At 30.1% G+C, this 26,313-nt stretch overlaps 1 protein-coding gene across 1 annotated transcript in view; it reads right to left on the bottom strand.

The window, feature by feature from the left end:
- LOC132942123 (FERM and PDZ domain-containing protein 4) overlaps nucleotides 1-26,313 on the bottom strand; it is a 103,182-nt gene that overhangs the window by 9,018 nt on the left and 67,851 nt on the right. Inside the window, 8 exon segments of the mRNA XM_061010434.1 lie at nucleotides 27-104; nucleotides 190-409; nucleotides 536-675; nucleotides 764-883; nucleotides 957-1,205; nucleotides 1,537-1,650; nucleotides 1,721-1,889; nucleotides 24,885-25,028. Of these exon segments, the coding sequence (XP_060866417.1) occupies nucleotides 27-104; nucleotides 190-409; nucleotides 536-675; nucleotides 764-883; nucleotides 957-1,205; nucleotides 1,537-1,650; nucleotides 1,721-1,889; nucleotides 24,885-25,028 (1,234 nt within the window).

The following is a 26,313-nucleotide window of genomic DNA, read 5'->3' as shown; positions in this document are numbered from 1 at the left end:
AATTTATTAAATTATGAGACGCTTACCATACTGTTGCGGAGTCCCACGATCTGACTAATTCCCATTTTAGGGCTGACTAGAATCACCGTTTCCAAGTTGCAATCCTGCGGCGGCATACACAATACACCATTATCATTAATTTTATATTAAAATTGAATTCGCCCGATTCATTGTAAATGCGGCACTTACGCGGACGTTGGTGGAGAAACATTTTGCGCCGTAACTGGGCAATTCGGAAATTATGGTCAAGTAGTAAAGTTTCGCCTGTAACGCCGTAAGTGTTTTGTAATTGGTACCCGTCATTGTTTGGTTGAGTTTCAACAAATGTGTTAGTAGCTTCCGCAATTCCTTCCGTTTCATCGACTCCATGAGCGATATGGGCACAAACTTTTCTAATCCAAACTCCCGTCTACATAATATATTATTAATTTGTAACTACACATAATTGAAAGAATTGCATTGGATTTAACTTTTTTTTTTAAATTTAATTTATTGATGATTCATCTATATTAACATTATAGAACTATGTACTTACTCGATAGCTTTGACCGTGACCTTACAATAGGGGATATTATTGGCCATAGCATGTTGGTGGATATGTAACGCGGCTAACCGCAGAGCTATGTCGTACTTGAGTTCCGGCGCATAGCGTTCTTGAACCACGTCATTACAACACTTGAGAGTAAAGGAAAAAAAAAATGATATCAGTCACGAGGAGAGCGATCTCGAGTATTATACATCAATTGGATTGGGTGAAACTTACTTGTAAGTACAAGTACTCAAATGCGTTCAGATCTTTTTGAGCCAAATCGCAAGCGTCTCTGGGCACGAACGCCACTCGGAATAAACATCTGAGATTATGGGAGCCTGGCCTCGACGCAACCTTTTGACACGAAATTATCGGTGTATTCAAATTGAAATATATGTAAATAATATAAAATAATTGAGACGCTTACCCTGGCCAAAGTGTGTTCGGGGTCCAGTAACGTGAGCTTATGTCTACGGAGGCTTTTGACTTGTTCGAGAACCAACGCGAAGTGCTCCCCGGCCTTAATGCATAGTTTGTTTTGCAACGAAGCCACGACATCCTTTACTTTGGTCGTGGAGTCGTATTTGAATGATTTGGTCTGTCCGTTTTCCAGGAACACTTTGAGCACATTAGGTAACAAGGCTATGTTCGGGTCACCTCCGCTGAACGCAGACACCTTCATAATAATAATACAATATTATATATTAGTATATTACATTATGTTAAATTATGTATATAAACGGTTTTGTACGTTTTCGATAATATCACTGCACCACCGCTTTTATACATGAAATACGTATTGCAAAACGTAATATAATGGGTAGGGTACATATATATATATAGGTACCACGCCTATAAGTCATCCGTAAGTAATACGATTATAATAATATTATTATTATATTATTGTCGATCGATTTATTCAAAACGCGACTATACCGGATTTCACATTATAATCTGTGTGTATAAACTTAACGTTAAATTATACTATTGTAGCGATTGTAACTCACCGGGCATAATGGAGAACCGTTTACGAGAACTCCTTCCGCAAAACGCACCCTAGATGGATTAGATTTGAGTTTGGCTTTTTTTGCTGAACTCAACAAAGCCGACTTTCTGGCCGACTGCAATAAAATATAAATAGTAATTACCATTTGCCGTTTGTACACGGTAAAAATTGTGATAAAAACTCACATTGTCGAGCGGAGGCTGACACACCAGTAAAGTGATTGTCTCGTTACAAGACCTCACCAGTTGTATTACGTAATCCCTAAGACCATTTTGAACATCTTCGTCGTTTATCTGAAGAATTTGATCACCAGGTAAAAGTTTAGTATCACTAGGTCCTCCCTCAGTAACGAACCTGTAAACAAAAAAAAAAAAAATAGTAAGTATACATATTATAGTTCACTATTAATTTATAATGCAGTTAAATAAAATCAAACATAATAACAATAAGTAGGTTAGTAGGAGTTCAACATGAAATTAAAAACATGATTGAAATATTATAAAATGTCAAAATGGATAATATTATAGTATAATACTTTTTCGATTACATTGAATTCAATGTGTTTTTAATTTTAGTATGAAGAACTGTCTAACCTATTGCAGGGTAACAACTACCTATCGAATATCAAAAAATGATATATTATAATTAACAATATGGGTATGAATAATTATTTGAACATTTTTAAAATTAGAAATCAATTTTTTATTCCGGTATAAATGATAATGTAATAGACGAAACCAATACTTATTAAATTTGATTTAATAATATTATGAAAAGTCGTGTCTGTTTAAAAGTAAGCATAGAATATTATATACCTAATAAGATTTCACGCATTAAAATTCCGATCAGCTATCGCAAAAAAAAAAAGCAAAATAATTAAACGAAATTCGAGCTGTATATTTAAATTTCGAGTTGTCTCATAAATAATGTATAGGCACGCTTGTCCGAATTGATAAATATTTTTCAATGAAATACGTTTTTAAAATTAAAATCCTCCGATTGGACTTGCAGAAATGCACTGCCTATATTACAATATAGAAACAAACGGATAACAATATTATACAAAATCGACGCAAAAAGATGACGTAAAATACCTCCAACAATATATATCACGCACACATATTAATATATTGTATAAAATATATAAAATAAATGTATGATATTATAGTCATATACTCCTGCACACCTATGGTTTCATGTATAAGTGACTAAGTACATTATCAATTATTATTATTATCTCATATTATGAGTAACACACGGTCCTCAGCAGGCGGGGACGTATATCTTATGCACGTTTGGATGTTAGGCACCTATAATAGTATAATATTATTATGTTCTATGGTCTCCATAATTTTCCGAACCTAGCAAATTATTTTTTATATTCACAAAGCGTCGTCGCAATCGCCTGCAGGCGGGCAGCAATTTATATGTAAAGAGAACAGCGACAACAACAACAATAATAGTAATGATTACAATAAAAATATGACGTGTACAACAGGTGTTTTGGACATTTTAACGATTGGATTTATGACTTAGATATATAATAATAAGAATACCCAATACATATATAATATTATACATATAACATATTATAATATATATAATTTCAGCACAACAATATACGGTCGGGACCATATTTGTACGTGTTTAAATGGAAAACGTCACTGCAATAGTATTAACACCGTTTTTCTTCGGTCGAGAGCGTTTTCGCTTGTGTCGTGTTCGCGTTTGGTAAATTAATTGTTGTTCCTGCAATTGTGGATTCTCGAAAACGACTCCAACAGTTGTTCTGAATTGGATATTTATTAAAACGTGCGTATTCATATAATACGAAGGTATTACGGTATTACACATTGCAGAGTGGTGTGCGTTTGTGCGGAAGGTGGCCGCCACGAGCGGGGAAATCTATACATGCGTCGGAAAACTTTTTCATTTTATGAATATTAATAATATTATATTTTGTCACAATTTTGGCGCACATTATACCTATTTTTTCGTAAAAGTTTATTGCGCTGTTGTACTATCATCGATCATTAGACTTATTTACACCTATTCGATATACCTATATTCTCATAACATCTGAATAATGATGATACACTTTTCAAAACAAAAATATTGATTTAATTTTGCAAAATTCGTTAAAATTATTTAAAAAAAATATAAACTGTTGTCCGTAATGAATACAGTTATTTTTATTTTTAACACCAATCAACCAGCTATTACCTATTTATTTTTCGTATATTTTCTGTAACGGGCATTTTGAAATTTTCACCGAACGTTGTCTAAAATATCCCTTACTGGAACGTGGTATGAGTGCCGAGCAGTTGTGTTAAGTATTCGAATAAAAAAATGAAATTTTCGAATGAAAAGTATTTTAAATTACTTTTTAATTAGTGTATTTTAAATACTCTCAAAATATGTATTGTATTTTTAAATTTGTATTTTATCCCAAAATACTAAATACTTTTTTCTTTTTACCGTCGTAGGTATTTCAACAAACGATATTTTTGTTTCATATATTACAACTTAAATATTAGTCTGAAAATAAAATTTTAGAAATTCATAATGCTTTTAAGAATTTTTAAGATTTCATTAAATACGCGCAGATGACACAATACCTAAAATGCATATCTACCTTGCTCAAGTTTAACTGGGCAATATAATATTAGGTACCCATGTGACATCTGGAATTATTGAACTATTGAAATAATGTACCTACCAATCTGTTAATTATTTAATTAAAATATTAATTAATAATTTTAAGTATACAATAATTGTGATAAACGCACAGAACTACAAACATTTTAACAAAAAAGTACTTGTAAAGTATTTTTAATACTTTAAAAATGTATCTATTTGTATTTATATTCAAATACTTTTTAAAGACAGTATTCGAATATGTATTTAAAATATAAATTACACCAAATATTTAAATAAGTAGGTATTCTAAATACATTTGAAAAATATTTTTGTATAATTAATTTCTAAACAAAAACGAGGATATCGCCATATCGGCCCCGGAATAATGAAGTATCATGTAATTTACTAATGAAACACCGAGTTGAAAATATTCAAATATATTATCGGCTATCACCTATATAATATATATTATTTTTTTAATTATTTTAGAATAACGTCAAAAAAGAAAATAGTACAGTATAATAAAAAAATAAAAAAATTGTAATGATAGGTATAGGAATTAGTAGATTATTTTTTTATTTTCATTTATCTTCATTTTATTTTAGTGTAATTAAATTATAATACAATAATAATAATAATATTAAGAGTTGATGCGTATACCAACTGAGCTAAGCTCAATATTACTATACACATTATAAAATTTACAAAATCATTTTGACCTCAACTTGCTTTCAGGATCATAAAATAAATCGAATTCTTTTATTTTATTGCAAGAGGACAATAATCTATTGAGTGGTGGGTGACTTTAGTCCATAATTTCAACGGTGTGTCGGTGTATAGAACTAGCAGGTAGCAGAGCGGATACTTTAGCACATTAATTGGTACCAACTATCAAGGTCAATCTATTTTATTGTTTAGAAGATTATAAGTCCATAGTATGTCAATAAATTGTCTTCTTAACTCTACATTTTTAAATTTGAATTCACTAGCAATATACTCTAATCGTTCATCCTGTCTGTCCTGCAGCTTCCATCGTATAGGGCAGGTATATAAAATGTATTTTAATACGTTCAAGTTTTTCAACTAAACCTAACTAATATGGGTTCCAAATCATGGAACCAATTCACATTATAAGTTATTATTATTATATACTTCCAATACTATAATGTCAAATGTTTTCCTATATCTATACAATACACAAACTATATAAAATATATTACATTATTATAATATTATGCTGCATACAGCATACCAGGTTATAGCTGGTACAAATAATTTTTAACACAATAAAAAAGTATTTGATTTTCATTAAAATATGATAAGTTGGCTAAAGTATATAATAATATCGTTTTTTGTATACGTTTTGCTTATATTATTACTTTACAGTGGGTAGGTAATTTACGTTGAAATTAATTGAATAGGTTAGGTAGTCAGTTTTAACCGTCTCTAATCGATTTTTTCGTTATTTTAACAAACTTTTATAATTAAACTGCATAGTCAATTACAGTCTCTAATATTTATTATTTAGCATATACATCACGCCATCACGGTTATATTTATCTATGTATATAGGTATTATGTTATTATGTGCCTTTCAAAAATATCGTTTTTAATCGTAGGAAGAATATAACCCGAACGGCACACGTATTACATTTTTATATCGGACATCACTACATTATTTTATAATTTTTTTATTCAAGAGAAAAATAACCCTCGATATCGTGGTCAATTTTTTTTTATATTTTTGCATAATTAGTGTTTCTGACATTTTTTTTTTTAATAAATAAATAAATCGTTTATAATATTATTAATAGTAAAAGCATTGATTATAAATATTAGCAATATTATAATCAATGGTAGTAGTAATAATGACAAATGTACAAAGTTTATACATTATATTAATTTATCCAATCCGGTTTGCTGGAAGAAGGATAAGACGTTAGATATTGGTAAATTATTATGTAGGATTGATTAAATCGCAACAAATAACAAAAGTTACGGAAATAAAAATTAAACGATACCACCTTGTAGAATCAACCAAATTTCATAATATTTTTTTTTAATTGCTAGAGGGAAATATTTTACAGCCCGCATCGATCTCTGATTTTCAATATTTTATTCTCGAACTTTATAATAAGTCTAAAATCTTGTGTTTTGCAGATACTGTCAGAACGAGTTTGAAAACATTGCTACGGTGTTATATTATGTGCGTAGATAGCGAAAAAAGTGTGCGATACAATTAATCCTATTTTGTAATATTTTTATCTTTATTTTTTCGTTTGAATAATATAATAGTCGTGTTATTATTATTAATATTACGTTTTTATGCTATTTAATTATCGACTTTTGTAATATTTTTGTCGTGTTCTTTTCTTTTAAAGCATATTATAGTTATGTTATTATTATTATTATTATTATTAATTTTACGTTATTTATATTATTATCGAACGCTGAAAGTCTGCGATGAATTACCAACACGTTATTGTGTTTAACCCCCGACATCCGATGTTATCAATTTGTTTTAAAATATTTACGGTATGGTTTATCATTAATAATGATTTTCGTTTTGACAGAAAACAGTTGCTAAACGATTTTAGAAATTAATTGCTAGACCACATCGTACTTATACAATATATGCAGATAGTGTTGGTACAGATAATATAAGTATATACAAATTATACGTAGGCTACTTGTAAAAAAATGAAAAATTGGCTTTATCAAAATATGAACGATTATATTAAAAAAAATCATTTCTAATAAATTATTAATTTTTCTCTGGCTCTCAATTAATTTACACGGAATAAAAACATGTATATAATTTCTAGTGAAATGATTAATGTTTTCATACTTTAACAACAAAATCAATTTTTATCTCGGCAAGCCTCATATTTTTGGTATTATTTGACAAATATTTCAGTAGATTGTAATTTTCTTTCTCGTCTATTAGAATTTAAAACAAAACGAACGTTGAATCGTATTTCGACGCGTACGATGTAGATAAATAAATACCTTTATACATACACGGCTTTCGACTTTCGGTGACACATCGAATTTATTGACCAATTTCGTTGGTCCCGGCAGGTAATATATATTACCTAATCTACATTAGATTACTTTTCGGTACCTATGTTCATAATGATGACATATACCGGATATATCGGTTAAAGTGACCAAACGTCAATATGTATATCCAATTTATATTGTATGCATAATGTAAAATTGTAAATGTCGGTTAAAATATACATTTGGACATTGTGTCTCACGACCCGCGTGATCGTAAGTTTTAGCATATCATATTATTATTATGTATGTATCGTATAATATAAATATAGCTATAAAGGCGTCCGCGGCAGATTTAAAAACAAACATTATATTTTAGTAACGTATATATTATGGACTATGGAGACTTACATAATATAGAGCCAAAATAGAGGTATGATTTCCTCTACCTATAAATTTTCAATAATATTCTAAACAATCAATAATTTAGTTTGTTGCGAAGAATAAGTATGGTTACAGTTCTCGCCCCGTCGCCATAAAAACGTCAAAACTAACGACGATGTATATACGGCGCGCGCGTTTAATACTTGCGCCGAACTGGGTCAATCACAAATTGACATTCGGTTATTTACGGCCGTGTAAGCTATTATTTTGTCTACGAAATGTACACACTTGCACTCGCACGCATGCACTGACGCGTACAAAAATAATATAGATCCTTTTGTGCAAATCGAATTGGACACGGGGTATATACGGGGAAAAAAAAAATCCGAATCGTACACACGGGCAGAAGAATTTTTTTGACAACCGAGTGTGTGTTGTGGACCGTGTGTGTTTTCCAATTTTTTTTTTTTCATTATTATTTGGTAGAAACCATATAGTATATATAATAAAGATGATAATAATAATAATAATAATAATAACAATAGAAAATCTCTATTTTATCTCGCATGTCTTGTAGACGACTACCTGCTCGATCTCCTCAGCGTGGGGAGGGGGACGACCCCATTGTAAACACACAGTGCGTACACACCACACACACACGACTTATATATTCTTCTTATTATTCTTATTATTATTAGTAAATCTGACCGTCTACAGCACGTTGAGAGACGACGATATATTATGTCGTCGGGCCGATCGGCGGATTAGCCGCAGGATACAAACATAAATATCCCGCGGGTAAAAACACTACCTACTATAATATTATAATAATAATATATAGGTATACCATACATCATTTTAAAAAAAAAAATAATAATATTATATTATTTTAACCTTAAATCATAATATCATAATTGTAATTTGTACCTATATACAAATACAAGAAACATAATATTCTTTAATGCTTTATTGAATAAATTAAATAATAATGCTATATAGGTAATTATGTATATATAGGTACTCGAAGCCCAAAGGTCGATGAAACGTAAGTATAAGTACGTCTACAAATTATTATTCTATTATATAATATTTGACGTAGGTCAGTGTGTAGTAAATATCGCGCAATCACGTTTAACGGTACACTGACTTTGATGAGGTTTTTTTTCCATCTATAAATGTATATATATATGTAGTTATTAGTTACTCATGGATCAGGTCTTATAAGAATGGGATGATCGCCTTAGAACCCAAGGGGCTGGTGATATGGACAATTTTGGAAATGATTGTGTTTTATTTGTTTGTTATATGCTATATAATATGATTATTGTATCCATTAATATATATTTATAATTTTAGACTGGAGAACGAAAGTTTTTATCCTTTTCTAGTAAAATTAGAAAGAAAATAGCTAAACTCTAGCAGATATTTTAATTTTTATTTGTTTTGAGACAATTATTACCTACAATTGTTTTGTAAAATTAAATATTCGTCGCATAATAATATTATAATATTAGGTAAAATGTGGTATTATCTTCTACAAATATCGATATTATGATTTATAATCCTATTCTGCATACGGGGGTTCGTCACGCAATTTTCTACAAAAAGTATTATCCGATTAATATATATTAGTATGTATCTATGTGGACGAATCACTGGTATACTTAATACTTACCAGGGTTATACAGCAATTAGAAACTATACCGTGTATTTGCACCCGCGGAGATTATACACGCATATTATAGTCATCTATGATAGAGCCCGTTGTATTCACGTACCGCGGGCATAACTCGCTATGTATATTATCATAATAATACATCACGCCAACGTGTGTGGACGTGATCGTATTATAATACCTACGCATATTGTACACCTATATAGATTGAATCCCCGTCGTCGAGAGATCAAAAACACCGTATTAATAAAACATTTGGAATAGAAATAGATAGGTACACGGCGGCGGGTAATTGTTGGAGGTGGTGGTCGAACACGACATGAGGTAGACGGTGCGGAATACATATAACTATTGAAACTTTGCGAGACGTTCCCTAGAACTATAATATTATGTAGGCGGTTACGTTTTTTAAGAGGAAAATCAAAAAATACGAATTCTGGTTTCGTATCGAATTCGTACCTACGTCAGTCGTTCTGTGCAATTTATTGATTGAAGGCGTATGTATCTACTATCTAGGGAAGTTATAACTTATGGGTAGGTTCTTCATGTTTTAATATTTTATGCATCATCGTTCTGTAGTCTGTACCCATATAATAGGTTTACGCCAGCATATCGCGAGATTGTCTAATATTATCCGCGAACTGAATATTTAAACGAAATATTATATTATGCTTCTATTATTCTTTATTATACCGAACTATACTAATTTGACGTACCTATGTATTATTTGGTTTATACTACAATACCACATTGCTACCTATAAATTATACTATATACCATTATACATAAATATTTGGACGTCATGCATTATATTATTCAATTATTGATTGTCGGGGCAATTAAATCCGTATCCCGGTATCCGCTGTTACCATAACCTATACAAGGCTACAACTATTATAGTTGACGAGCGGCCACCCACTATTATACATAATACATTATAATATGATAATCAATGAACGTATCGAAAATTGGACTAACTTGATATTATAAATTATCATAATTTCCGTATTAACTACAAAACCGTATAAATAGTATAATATTACTATCGGAGAGCTAAAATGTCATTAAAATGTTAGATGAAATCGAAATTTAATCTCGTGATATTAACATAATACATATTACATACCTACATAATGTCGTATTAAAGATTTAAAGGTGCATACTGCATAGTTTACTCATAACGCCGACTTCGGTTTTGTGTACCATAATTGTATTATAGCTAGACGACCATGAAGACTAGCACGGAAAAGACAAATGCATGCATTTAATAAATGTAAGAATAATATCAGGCAACCGAAAAAGAATAACAATAGTTATTATGGCTTCAATAAGTATGATAAAGTTAAATTTTTTAATAAAACAATAATATTATAACGAGGACCTACCAGGTCATACGGGTCAAGTCACCCATATAATATAGATACAAACACACTGCAGGTTCTTCAGCATTAAACTGTACAAAATTTATCAAAATATATCCTTTCCCTCCAGGAATAAATGTCCAAGTTCACACTAACTTTAGAAAAATTCCAATGAACAGAATAATAATTGACAGAATAATTTCTTCGCCGTTCAATAACATCAGAAATATTATTTTAGGTACGAATAACTACCACGCACATGACCATCACGCAAAATTTACATCCAGGCCTATATACGGTTTAAAATCATAGTAACGATAAAAAAAAACTAAAATACACGTCTAAATTACTTTAAACTTTTTGGTGGAAACCTGCGACTTGAAACAAAATATTAATAATAAAAACAAAGTAATGCAATATGGTGGCGAGCACATATTACACTGCGCACACCCTGCGCGTACGACGGTTGGAATCACTCACATTTTATTCATGTCGGCGGAGAATATTAATATTCTGAGTAAGAATGTAAATTTTTTTATAGATACATATTTTTCACGTCTCGGCTCATTTGCCCATTATATAGAATATTATTTTTGGTTAACTCGTATAGGTATAACATTAATAATGGCGTATGATAATAAAACTTATGTTAGGCACTATATGTAGATATTTCTTTTGTATGAATATACATATTTTCTTATTGAATGTAATAACTCTATACCTATACAGATTGAAAAATATTATATTTGTCTTATAATAATAATAATAATAGTAATAATAATAAAGTATTCAAAGTTTAGATGAGCGGTGAGTAGTGGACCTGCATTTTGCGTGGTACTCCTGTGCCTGCAATCCCCTCCGCACATCTAAACTTTAAAAACTTATAAGTTTATATCTTATTAACTACTCGTTCGAATTTTTATATAATACAATTCTCAGAAAAATATTATGCTTCGGAGTAGGAAATTAAAAATGTATGTCGTCCATTCAATAAAGTGAAAAACTTAAAAATAATAATAATGGTAGAAAGAGGTAAGCATTATTTTTTTTTTTTTTTACCGAAATTTCGTGGTATAGTATAATGAATTCGAATTATGTTAATAAAATAATTTCAAAAACGATGGGAACCTAATATAAATTTTAAAAGATACACCTAGTGTTAATAATGTTAAAAGTATCACTCTCTGTTGTTCTTTTTTTTTGTTTTTTATTGATCTAAGCCGAGCAACTATGCCCATTAGCTGTTTGTAGGGGGGGGGGGATGGTGGTACAGTTGGTTTAGAACACGTGCGTGTACGTGTGGCAACGATTTGTCACTAATAACCCGTGTGGTCACCCATCCGGGAACTAATGACACCGGTCGGTGCTTGCACTCAGAACAGTCGTTTTTTTTTACTGACTGATAGCGACCACCACCAAGCCACACTCAATATTGTTCTATATGACAATATTACACATATATAAGTGTTATTTTGATATAAATATTTTTTATAAATCATATTTGTGATTGTAATGCTTTCCGTCATATTATACAAATCGTCTAAATAATAGAAACGTTTAAAATGATAGATTGCTTTTCATATATTTACGATGTGACGGGGGAAAGTAGGCATTTTCAGAGAGTTATGTAAACTTTATTATGTTTCCCATTGTTTAACACTTGAATTTAAACCCTACAGGGTATAGACACTCCACTGGAAATACTGTGGCTATATTGTCCGATCGCCATGTATATATTATTATATTATTATTAGGAACTCATACACACTGTTTTTGTTTCAAACAAACTATATGTACTATAGTTACTAGCACAAAACGTTTGTATGTTTAGAACCGTTTCGATCAAATTGTCCGAAACGATATGTACATAATATATTAATATACTTTGAATCTTTGAAAGTATAACAATAATATTGATATCAAATTAGCGCAATAAATCACGCTATGATATTATAGGGGTAGACATTATTAATTAATAATTATTCATCAACAATTTCGTTTTTGTTTTAGAACGATATTGGTGTAATATGACTTGACAAAAAGCGTTCCACAGACCACTGCAGTTTTTGTATTAAAAAAGCTAAAATTATTATTTTATTTAAAATTAAAAAAAAATTAATATTTGTCATTGCTATATTTCCTATGATTATACCATACAGGTTAGGCTAGTACACAAAAACAATTTTGAACCCCTAAACCCCCCTTGTGTAAGCGCCTGATACAGGTACTTATATCCTGCAGTATTTCTTGTTGGTTTAGGACACATAGTTTTTCTAAACTTTTTTACTCACAAAGAAATATCAAGTTATCCATACTCAAGTTATTTTTTCGATATATTATATTTTAATATTTACTATCAATCTAAATAAATTGTGTTAATTTTTCTCAGTTAAAATATACACCTAATGTCGGATAAGGAAAATTGATTATACGTAGGTACTATAATAATTAATAAAACATAAAAAGAATTTAATATAGTACCTATAAATTAATGTTTTTTTTTATATTCGCTCATTTGTTATAAGTTTACATGTAATATAAAATGGTTCAAACGCTAAGCTAAATAATCTCGACAAAAAATGACTTCAAAGTGATTAATTTAAATTGTATTCTGAGATATTTCGAATTCGTATTTTATCCTTCAAAGTAAAATTATATTAAATCTACATGATTCTGGATTAAGCTAATCAAAATAAGTAAACATAGCACGAATAAGAGATCTATTATGCTTTAAATAAAGCTAACACGTATGTATATTAATAGTTATTTATAGTTATTAAGTTGATGTAGGCTAAAAACCTTTGTAGTACTCATTGCTGCATTTTACCTATATAAAAAAAGCTAATACAATATTATGCGTTACTATTTATGATAATGGGTAGGTATATAATAAGTACCTATGTAAATTAATATTATTTAATGTTGCATTTTTTTTCTTTCGTATTTTAAAGGATTTTAATTATAATTAAATACGGGGGACCGTTTTACAAAAAGGAGTAAACGAGATAAAATAATAATCTCTAAAATAAACATACCTGTAAAAAACATGACTAATATTTTACATAAATATAGGTAGTAGCCGGTACTTTTCAATGCGAAAATGTACACTTAAATATAATGTATATATTATACAATAGTGAATGAATAAAATATGTACAAAGCGTAAGACAGATAAAACGATGCTGAAAGTGTATCTCCAATATTAATTATTAATAGCTTTATATTTGAACATAATTTGTAGTATATATATATATATATATACATATTGGCTAACAAATGCGATAATAAAAATCTAGCACCACGCTGTTGGACGTGCATACTTTAAACTATATAAAGTGATAAATACGCTCCATTTCCCTCTCTCTTTCTCATCGTAAACCTCAGTATTATACTATTATACACAAACGATAGTAATTATTAGAAGCAAGTCTCCATGATTGCATTAATACAATTATTACCGTATAGAAGATCAAAACGTTATAATATTATAATAGCGTATGTCCATACATTATAGGTAGTTAATAATTGATGTGTGCAAACGACACCGATGCGACGGTCGCAGTGGCGTCAACTACCTACATAAAATAGATAGGTTGAGGTAGGTAACTAGACATATTATTATACTGTACGATATATATACCTACCTATGGTGTATAACAGTCGTTGACGATATAAATTTAAAATCTAATTATAGTCTGCCAGATTTGAAATTTTAGAAGTGCAATACGCGCTCCTTTGTCGGTCGAAAATGGAAAATGCTCGAATTTCCCCTGAGTAACCGTCATAATATTGCACTTAACAAATACACGCACGTTATGCCCACACACACGCGTGAATAAATATATATATATATGTACATAGAACTCGAAGAAAAATCGCTTCAAGCAAACATAAGTGTGATACCGCGCGATACTAGCCACTTATATATACATAAGACATAGGTACCAAATAATTCAAAATATAATTTTCTTCAATATTGTTCTCGAACGCAGTGGTATAACCACGATTATAATGTACCTGTGTAATATATTTTGTATGTGTGCATATAACCTACTATATTAAATTCATCCAAGTGTACATCAGACGGACTTCGCGGTATATACCTACTGTATGTATGTTTTACTGCCATTACCTATATCGATTTTTAAATTATTATTATTATTATTACTACGACAACGTAAAAGGAAAATAAAATACATAAAAGTACAAAAATAAAAAAACAACTTATTATTAGGTACTATATATATATCATATTGTATAAAATATTAAAATGTGACTATTGGAGAAGGATTGTGTTTTTTCCGAACGAAAGAAAATTCGTTTTAAAGTAAAATATTTTTTCTTTGCGTCCGGGAGTAGGTACCTACTTGAACATTTTTTTTTCCTACGTTCAATTTTTTACTTTACCGCACACGGGTAACGGGATAGTAGTATTTACTTTTTATTCGTGTAGACTGTAGACTTATAAACCCGCCATGTTTATTCAAATATCCGGTATTAAAAATAATGCAGAATTTAATGCAGCTTGGAAAAATAAAACGCAATAATTTCATGAGCAAACGATTGTATAACTACTGTTTAAAAATTGCAATTAATTTCTTTTTCGTACATTTATATGAAAAATATAAATGTACCTACGACTCAGGTGTCCATGTGTCAAGATTATACTGACGAAATAAGCGACAATAAATTTAAATGGGATAAATATTATTTTTATTTTTGCATATAAGTAAGTAGAATATAATTTGCTCGGGTGTGCATTAACTACAGAAATGGCGTTAATAATCTGAGATTTTATATAATATTGTAGGACTGTTTGTTCGCTTTTAAAAAAAATCGACTTTGCTTCATTCGCTGTAGATTTAGGTGTTCAAATATTATAACATCAAATTATTGTACATTTTTTTTTATACCATTCCTGAAGGTTTTATTTAATTTCCTCTAGACATAACAAGTAACGAAACTCAGAACTAAGCTCTTCGATGTGAAAAGTAAACGTATAAATCTTTTATGCCTAAGCTCCTCGTCGCTGTGTGCGGTTAACATAAATAACGTAATTCATAGATCAAACTATTGTATGTACCAATGACGTTTCCGGAACGATGCAAATCGAAGTTGTACGTGATACACAGCGTATTATAGCTTTTGTTTAGATTAAATTATTATATACAAAATAACGCGTACATTACAATATATTATACAAATGCACTATGCGCAACAAGAGTGGTATTCAAACATGAAACAATAATGATAAAACGAAATGATGGTAAGCTAAATTTCGTTATTGAAATTCCGCTGAATGCAAACATAATATTTTCCATTAAGATATATGGACATATGGTTTATACATATTTATGAGCACCTTTACGCTTCACGGTATGTAGTGCTTATTTTGTATAAAAAAAAATTGTGATCCATACTCCTTAATCGTGTATCTATATATATTATGTATCTATATATATATATCTATATATTATATGTATATAAATATGCGTGTGTGTACAATACTGGTATCAAATATTTGACATCCGTTTTTATTTTTTATTTTTGTTAAGTGACGTTTTCAATGAAAATAACTGGAATGCACGAAGGAGAAAAAATAACAAGAAAAGTCAGTAAACCAATCACAATGTAATCATATAATCTCGAAAAATTGTAAAGGTTCATAGAACGTCTGTTGTTGATAGTCATAAACAAGTATAGGTACCTAAGTTCAAATAAAATCGTTATTTACAAAACGGTATATAGAAATGTGAAATAGCGTATGCCATCGGCCATTGGGATTTTATACTTTCCTCTTGTCCTAAATAAAAACATGTTACATAAAAGTATAAAACCGTTGATTGTATTGAGCACGGCAAATTTTCAATATTATAATAATAATTAATGCATCGTAAAATGGATAATAATGTATGACAATAATATCTAAAGTTAGGTAGGTACCTATGTTGAATTTAATTTAATTTTGTTTTGATCCATATACAAGTACAGTGGAGAAATCAAGTTTTTAAATGAAAACGAACCTCAATCCTCGTTTTGAAATTATAATTAATTGTTTGTTTAAATAATGTCATTGTAATTGATTAACAGAAGGCATATATTTTCACGCCCATAATATACCTAAACTAAATATTATTGAACACGGCAAGGTCGTCTCTCGTCATGTCTGTGAAGTCATGACGATAATAATTTTAATGATTGCGTTTTATATTAATTTATGAAAGCAGATTTAATGAGTATAACAATATGTTGACGATATCTATATTGACAGTATATAAGTATATTTTATATCCCGAGTGGATAATTATGGACAGTTATAATATTATATATTTTATACTTCATTGAAGATTATTTAGAAAAGCTTCTTAAAATGTTTAGAAATAATATAAATTAACAATAGTACAATAAATTGGTTTAATTATTTATTTTCATTCACAATATTATACAAAATATTATAAATATAAACCTTATTTTAATTTGTAACTATACAAATGTAACTATAGAGGTTAGTTAAGAGAAAATTAATGTTAAAGCTAAACAATATATTGTAAATAGAATTATTAGAAAATACTTTGTTTATAATAATCCAAATTAAACACAAAATACAAAGTCTACTACTTATATTGAAATAGTGTTCAGCTAGCTAGGTATTCATTTTTCTCGATTTGTAAATTACTATGTGATTTAAATACTATAATAATATGTTTCCTGACGTGTCTACTTACGACTCACAATGTTATGGCGTATATGTTTACTGTTTAATAGGCATTTTTTTGTCGTTTCCTAAACGACCAATGCAAATATACATCCTACAAGGTTAACCAATTACGGGTCGTAAATCAGAAATGGGTCCGTACACGTCAACAACTTACTGCCTAGGGAATATATTTTTCGTTCGAGTTTTTTGTTTTTCGACAAATTATCTGTGGCAAAATGTATTATTCAATGTCATGTCTATGGCATAACTCGCGTGCTCCACAGAAGCATTTAAACACACATGATATGCATTATGCATATTATAAAGGTACACACAAATTGAAAAATGGCTCTATCTGGGTTTGTTGTTAATTTAAGACAACAAAATCAAATCAAATATTAAAATGACGTAATCGGATGTCTTTTACGACAATTGTATATACGTTTTTAAGTTCCGTAGGTCTCTAGCACTTCATATTTTAATCGTTTGGTAAAATATGACTTTAAAATTACCAACAATAACAGCAGCTGCTGCTGCTGTTAGGAATGGAATAAATGGAGCAGGCGAACTTAATGATTCACAGAAAGCTTAACGAAGTGGAAATATAATATCTATTATACTGTACGTAATATTTTGTATATTTATTTTATTTCTTTCCATCGTTCAGTTATTTTTTTCAATAACAACAACATTCCATTTTATTGAAAATACAGTATCCTATCATTTGTTTTAATATATTTTGTTCGGCTCATATAACATTATAAATTTATATATTGGTTTTTCAACACCTAATTCATTTGAAGAACTGTCTCCCTTGTAACTTTATAGTGGGAGCAAATAGTTATCGTCTATAGCCCTCCCTCCGCTTTAAGGTCCAATTCATTGTACATTTAATACAACACATCTTTTTTTAAAGTATTAGTTTGTTTAACTTTATAAAGTTATCAGTTAATATATTTAACTCTAAAAGTTTAAAGTTGTTATGGAAAAAAATATGAACTTAACTCAGTGAAAATATAATAAATTGGTTTTTTTTTTTAACTGTCACCCGGCTCACACATTACAGTACATTGATCAACGATCATTGATTCATTGTTCCACTTTAAAATTGTATGGATATTAATTCATCCTACTATTTCTTCTTATTAAACGCACTGTAATGGTTTAGGGCAATTAGGCAATTATAAGTTTGTATATCTACTAAGTAATTGTATTATTTATTTGTTAAAAATTATTGTCTACGCTCAGAATCGTTTTTCTAATACAAAGATATTATATCATTGAATTCAAGTTAAATACAATCCATTATACATTGACTCACTTGTAACCTACTGTACAGCAGAGTGACATCCACTTACCCGCTTTTTTTTAATTTGACGTAACGACGCGTACCTAATATTTTTCAAATTAACAAAAAAAAGTAAAAGGTAAACAATTACAATGGGAATTCATATAGTTGAGTTATTTAGTTGATTAAGGAATTAACTTACTAATTAAGTTTAAAAGCTTAAAAAAAATAAATTTTTAACTTGTTAATGCTCAGATTTCCACGTAAATAAATTCAAAGCTACAGGTACCTATCCACAATATTATAATACGGACAGCACTAATTTGATAAATTTACACTAATGTTACAATTCTATAAAATTCAAGGACCGCTTTTCGAGTGTTTATATTTAAAGATTTATCATTTGAGGGGTAAACACTAAAACACTAAATGGGCATAACTTCCTCTCTCACAATAATTTTACTTTTTAAACACAATAGGTAAAAGGTATTTTTATATTTTATATTTTTATTCTCCCAAAAATTACTGATGGTTGACATGAAACGCATTATCTAAGTCTAAGACACTATTCAACACTGTGACTGTGTCGGTATTTTTACTTTGACTAAGACGCCCATCGAAAGAAATATTATACATGAAATGGAGCTGAATGGGTTCACAGTTCACACAGCTATTAAGTTTAAAGTAAATTAAAGAAATTGGATTTTTTTTTTACAAAGTTTAATTTTAGACTTTATAGTCTCCGAGTACTAGTGTTGGAACCAGGAAATCATTAAGAAATAACAGCTAGGTTAAAAAAAATGAGGCGCCGAGATAGAAATAAAGTTAATGATTATTATTACGATAAATGTCATTGCGAAGACTGTAGTGGCTGAGACTCATTATTGTAAGGTAAATAAAATGTTACCAATAGAAATTTGTAACTTTACAATATAGTATATTATTGAATAGTATCTAACATTTTATTTGATTTTAACGTGCCGTAAAAGTCCCTGAGAGTTCAAAAGGTTTCTGCTGAGAACTGCAGAGTGCAGACGTTTGCCGCACTTTTTTTTAAATCAAAATTAATGCATAATGGCATTACGTTTTTTTTATTTTATATTTAACAGATGATTTTTTTGTCGTTGTTGTTTCAAGCGTTACTCGAGACATTTTGTCAAGCGTTTGTACGAAACAAAAAAAAAAAACGTAAATTCTACCTCGGCGCGAGTGTGGTTTTGTATATTTAACAAGGTAAAAGAACGGCAGTGTATATATACGCGCCGCGAATGTTCGAAATCGAAATTCTTGCGGAAACTAAAGTCATTACTCTCCGGTGAGAAAATGTCGATATATATGTACACATATATAGGTACAATAAACATTCATACAAATATACATACAAACACCTATATATTACATAGGATGTACACGTATATAGGCGGGTACGCGGCGCGTTGAGATATATGTGCGTTGTATGTATAGATAAAGCCGAACAAATGTATTCGAAACCTTTACGAAGACTTTTACAAACCATTAACGTGTACCGACGTTTTCCATTTGAAAAAAATATAAATTATTTACGTTTAACGTGAACAGTAATACCGTTCGACCGTTATAATAATATTATATACGCGACGACGACACACGCACCTCGGATGCAAGTATTAATACTATCTCCACAATACCTCTCTATTCTCTATACGTATATATAGTGCACGCCGGGCGACAATAATATTATTGTAATGTATATAAAAACAAAGACCTCAGTCACCCCGCGATATTATTATAGATATCAGCTCGACTAAATACGAGGGACGCGAATTTCAGTGTCGGTGTGTGTGTGTGTTGGGGCGGGGGGGGGGGGCACCACCCTCGCGGGACGGCGCATTGCGAAGTGTGCGACGACATTCTTTTTTATTCGAAATTAATATTTTCGCGCTCGCCTAAACACACAACCTCCATAATATGACGAATAAAAACGACGAATTGATTAATACACACAATATACCTACCTATCATCTATATGGGTAGTTTTGTGTTTAATCGAAAACGATTTGCGACAGCCCCGCACCCTTTAAAACGTTCGTGCGGGGTGCGTATTTTGGATCTGTGCGCCCGAAATAATATAATTTATGCGTCGTTTGCTTATCGCGGCGGTGGATTAAAATATTATAATAATAATACGTCATTATCATGGTAATGCGCATTATATAACTGTCATATAATTTGCGCGTTTTTGCAAGAGCCACGCAGCAATAATTTCACCCCGCAGTGAAAATTCCATAAAATATGTACACGAGAATATTTTTCAAATATTGTTTGCACAGTATATTATAACATCTTTGTGCGCATATTATAATAGTGCATACTACTACAGTCGTATAATAAGTAATAACCGTCAGTACTATAATATATAAGTATGCATATATTTAATATACGTTTATTATTATTATTATTTGTATTATGCAAAAATCGCACAATCTGCATTACTTTACTTAGGATATTATTATTATACGCCCTTACACAAAGCAGGTGGTATATATAAATATTACGTCGCAAAAACTGTCTGTATAAAATACGTACGTTTTAAATTAATTAGATTATATAATATAAACCTATATACATTTTAATTATTTAATTTTTTATGTAGCGTTTTGAAATTAAAATTCGAGTGAAGTTTTTATACAAAAACGTTGTTGACAACCAATTAAATATCGAGTACAATTTTAAACCTTTGACAAATAGTATTTTGTTTTTATAATTATCTAGCTATATATTATAATATTATGTACCTACAATTATGTAATATAGGTAATTGCAGTTCTAATTTATTATTTATTTCACTTAAATTAATTAAATAAGTTGATTATCAATAGTGTTATATATTATAGTTTATTGATGACGTTCTTGTTTAATAAAATGTTATTCTGCGCATCAAGTCAATAATTGTATTATTTACAGTAATTTATACTGCAGCGTGTGCGTATGTGTATTTTTATTTTATACATTTTTAAACAGCAATAATACGATTTTGGAATGTGTGCGAGACATAAGTATACCTACGAATAATACAACTTAGGTATTTATATATAACGACGCATACCCTATAAGACAATAAAATCAAAATCTTGTTTCACGGATTTCGTGCACATCAAAAATTATCTCCCTCATCCGATTATTGTAGTTTTTTTAGTTTTATATATAATGACTATCTGGAAAGTGTATATAGAAAACTTATAGTTACCTAATATAGTAATATGTATATATTATACTCTCTCAGTTTAATCCGTCCATTACACGCCTTATAAGAGTTTCGGAGAGATAAGATTCGTATATATATATATAAAGGACGACGCACTGTAGAATAGAACGCACTTAAATCCTTTTGTTTCGAGTTTATAGACGTTTCTATGGAAATGATAACAAAAAACAATAATAGTAATAATAATAACAATAATAATAACTAATAAGAGGTCGTTGCTGCAGCGAGTATGATGGCGTTTTTGTGCAGACCGTCTCGATAAAATGTTATTACATCGACGAACGATGATGTACGCGAAAGCAATCGTAATAAGATATCATCTGTTCCATTCGTTATGTACGTTATAGTACTTATACTATTATATAGTATTATAGGTACTCTACAGACTACAAGGGTACGGCTATATTTATAATTGATATGTATAGCTACACGTTTTTCGACTGAGAGTTCGGATCAGCGCACAATAATAATAAATTATAATAAAAATATTGATATTCCCTTCTGTACCTTCCCCTCCTCCCCCCCCCCTCGTTATTATAAGCACCGCGTTGAAGCCGATTAGTTTGGCGTTTATAATATATTATCGTCATGTTGTTCAATTATTTTCGTTACCTATAACGTGAATAATAATTTTTTGTTATAATCCAATATAATAATTATTATTATGTCCGCTTTATTCACGTGCGACCACGGCGGTCGGCGACCCTTCGGGACGACCAGCGATGTGCAATCACGTGTGTATATTATACTATTACAGACACGTACGAGTGAGAGAGAGAGAGAGAGAGAGAGAGAGAGAGAGATAGAGGACTCGTGTGTGGCTGATAACCAGGCAGTGTGCAAACGCGGAACGTCGCGGAAAGCAAAAATATAAATCGGTCTTCAGGGATACTGTCAAAGCACGCTCCTCTCGCCGGGAACGTCTGCGGAATCGAGATAATGAAAGTAGGGGTAGGTAGACAGGTATAGTAGTTAGGTAGGTCCGTATTATTGGTGGGTCGGAGTATAATAATACGTCTGGGGCGTAGAAATTTGTGCGCGTATGTGTGGTTGTGTGTTGGGGGGTGATTACGGTTGTCATGATGGGGGTGTGGGGTGACAAATCGAGTCAAAAAGAAACCCCGAGAAAAATGCGAAGACACACGCGACCTTTCAGGAAAAATTATGTTCTGCTTTGGATATGATAAAAAATAAAAATAAATAAACCGAAGGTTTTTGACGTACGTTCGAGACGCGTGGTGAGATGGAGCCCAATCCATATAATATATTATCATATATACGCTATGCTCATCTATCGTATATAAATCGTTGTGCATACCTCATTGTTTATTTTTCTTATATTATTGTATTATTATTTTTTCTTCATAAAGTCAATTATTATTATTATTATTATTATTCTAATTTATACATATATATAGATAATATGTATGTATAGTGTATACAGTATACACACATATTATGCACGCAAAGGCGCATGCGGTAGGTGGATGGTGCGGCGGGTAGACGACGTTTCGTGATCGTAGAGTGAAATGTCCATAAAAAAACACACGTACATCGTGGTCGAGCTACACCTCGCACCTCGCACACACGATGAAACTGTATTTATATTTTATGATACAAACGCACATCAATGCACGATACGACGACGTGCATCTTATTTGTCGTCGTTATAAACGGTCGGATGGATTTTTCGTTATGATAATATAACATTCGCGTGCGTATTATGTACCGAACGCATGGAGGTAAATATGTTGCGTGTCGCGTAAGAGGAGGTATGTACATAATACTGCACACGCCTATAATACGAGGGAACTAGAAAACGCATTAGGACCGAGATGACTGGTTATTTGTACGTGACGGGCGAGAGAGGAAAATCGTGTGCTGACGGGAAATCCGAAGATGAATTGAACGTCGCCGAGACCGTTGAAGTGAAAAAAAAAAAAAATCCCGAGGAACTAGTCTTCCTGCGTAGTAAGGTTTCTCCAGTGTGTCTCGTCACTTTAATGGATGTGTGAAATTTAAATTCAATGATAAACAATAATATTGTGTGTACGAAACAACGACGGTCGTAACAGATGGAGGTGGGTGAGTCTGCTGCAGGGATTATCATCTATTTCTTCTGTCTATACTATTATTATAGTATTTTCTCGTTTCAGTAAGTTGAAATAATTGTTGCCAAAATATCAGGTACAACACTTATCGATCAATACCATAAAATGGTATGAATGGGGTAGTCCGTAATAAAATAGCTTAAAACTAGACTAAATATTTGAACATATACCAATGTACAGAATTATTTGAAATGAATCATTGTCGAAGCTTTACATCTGATTCCCTAGGTCACCTGATCTCTATACTACTTCTTTTGGGGATATGTTAAAGATACTGTGTGCGTACTACCATCATCATCAATACTAGAAAGGAGCTATAAAACTAGTGAAGCTAATCACAACGGACATGCATGGAATGAATTTGAGTTCCGATTAGATGTTGTTCTTATTGTGACCCAGGGAAGACACATATAAGGGTACCAGTAAATATTTATTTAATATTATTATTTTATTTAATGTATATAATATTACTTCTATAATTAGATAAATTCTATAATATTCTCTAAACCTAAAAACTGAAAATATATAAGCATTTAAAATTAGATGAATAGTAATATACATATACGTATCTAAGAAATAGTGGATAGTTTCATGTTTTTACGATAACTTTTTTTTTTTATAACATCGAAATATATGAAGCAGTTAGAGAAAAAAATGTTATTTTTCGTTTAAGTGTCTAATTATGTCATAATTTAAAAATCAAAAGCGCTAGAAAAAAAAAATACCCCTAAATATTTTCCAATAATTATACAGAAAATACTAATATAAATATTTGGTCATGTCAACATGTTTAATGCCATAATCCATAAATATTTGTTTTAGATTTTATCAAATTCTACGTTACAAGTATATAATAGTGCACAGATACATCTATTAATTAACTATCTATAAGTATTAAAAGTAGGTAGGTACCTATAGTAATCTAGTAACTGAATATAAACTGACTTACCTGACTATAACGGGTTTTTCACTGCCAGCTACAAATCCAAATCCTAGTTCGGAATGTCTTTTTAAAGTAACCAGTCTAGGTTTTGGGCTCTCCTCCACCAAATCGTTTCTGGGATCTTCGTAGCTGGTGGTTTTTGTGATATGGCTAGTGGATGAAAAAAAGTAATGTATTAGTACAACAGTAAAAATGCATATTATTATTATGTTATTATTTAGTTTGATAGATGAAAAATCGTCAAAACAGTAAAGGTCAAGCAACAAAGGTCGAGGTATCTAATGTATTAATCGACAATAATATTATAAACACAATTAATACATTTATATTTTATTACATAGTATAGTATTATACTATTATATTATAGGTACAAGGTACATTCATTTGAGGCATTAAAACATAAAACAAAAAAACGTTCACATCAAACATTTTAGATTTAAATTTGATTTTGTTTACAGTTCTAATGATACAACGCATCAACATAATTGCTAGTAATATATATATTAATTCTAATACATATTAATGAGCTAATAATGAAAGATAAATATTTTTTCATTTATATTTAAATTTTCAACTTAGCTTTTTTTATTAAACAAAACGATAAGTACCAAAAGAAAAATTACAACTTTATAGTTTTAATGACTTTTTAGTTGTTATAAAATATAACACTTCAATAAAAGCTAAGTATAAAAACATTGATTTTATAATAAAAAATATATTATAAAATCAATGGTAAAAATAAGTGAAATGAAAAAAAAAATAATATAATTCGATTTCAAAATCATACATAAATAATATTATAATTTAACTATTTAGATTGGTTTTGGATAACTTAACAAGATCAGTTGAAAGTTAAAACCAAATGGATTTATAATTTAAGTAAAATTTAATTTGTGAGTGAAGGAATAAATAAAAAAATATATTATGTAAATTCAAATATTATAAATGATCGAGGAAAAATAAAATTAATATTGATGAAACCATTTTAACAGTTTTATAAGCCACTATAATTATATTATACAAGCTAGGTACTTGAAGTGCTATACTCCCGTGTTTTTCTTAGTTGTCAATATTTAAGTGTCAACTGTTGAGTACCTACTCTGAATTATAGAACTATACGAAAATAATAAGACAATAGAAGAAATTTCCAAAATTGCTGAACAGAACTGCGAACAATAATATCTTGGTAAATAATCATAAATCATATACATATAAATAAGCAGAATATGTAATATTTCAAAGACAAATGTAAAAAGATCTGTCGGAGAAAAGAATGATTTAATATGCTTTACTTATATTATGTTTATTTGACGATAGGAGCGACGAAAATAAAGTTCAAAAATAATACAGAAAAATATCAACAAATGAAACAGAATGATGGCCATGTACAAATCATTTTGCAAAAGTGTTGGCTGGGACCCGGGAGTGCACAATA

Source organism: Metopolophium dirhodum, chromosome 3 (genome assembly GCF_019925205.1).
Source record: "Metopolophium dirhodum isolate CAU chromosome 3, ASM1992520v1, whole genome shotgun sequence".
NCBI lineage: Eukaryota > Metazoa > Arthropoda > Insecta > Hemiptera > Aphididae > Metopolophium > Metopolophium dirhodum.
The sequence above is the reverse complement of the archived record's forward strand: the minus strand, read 5'-3'. Positions and strand labels throughout refer to the sequence as shown.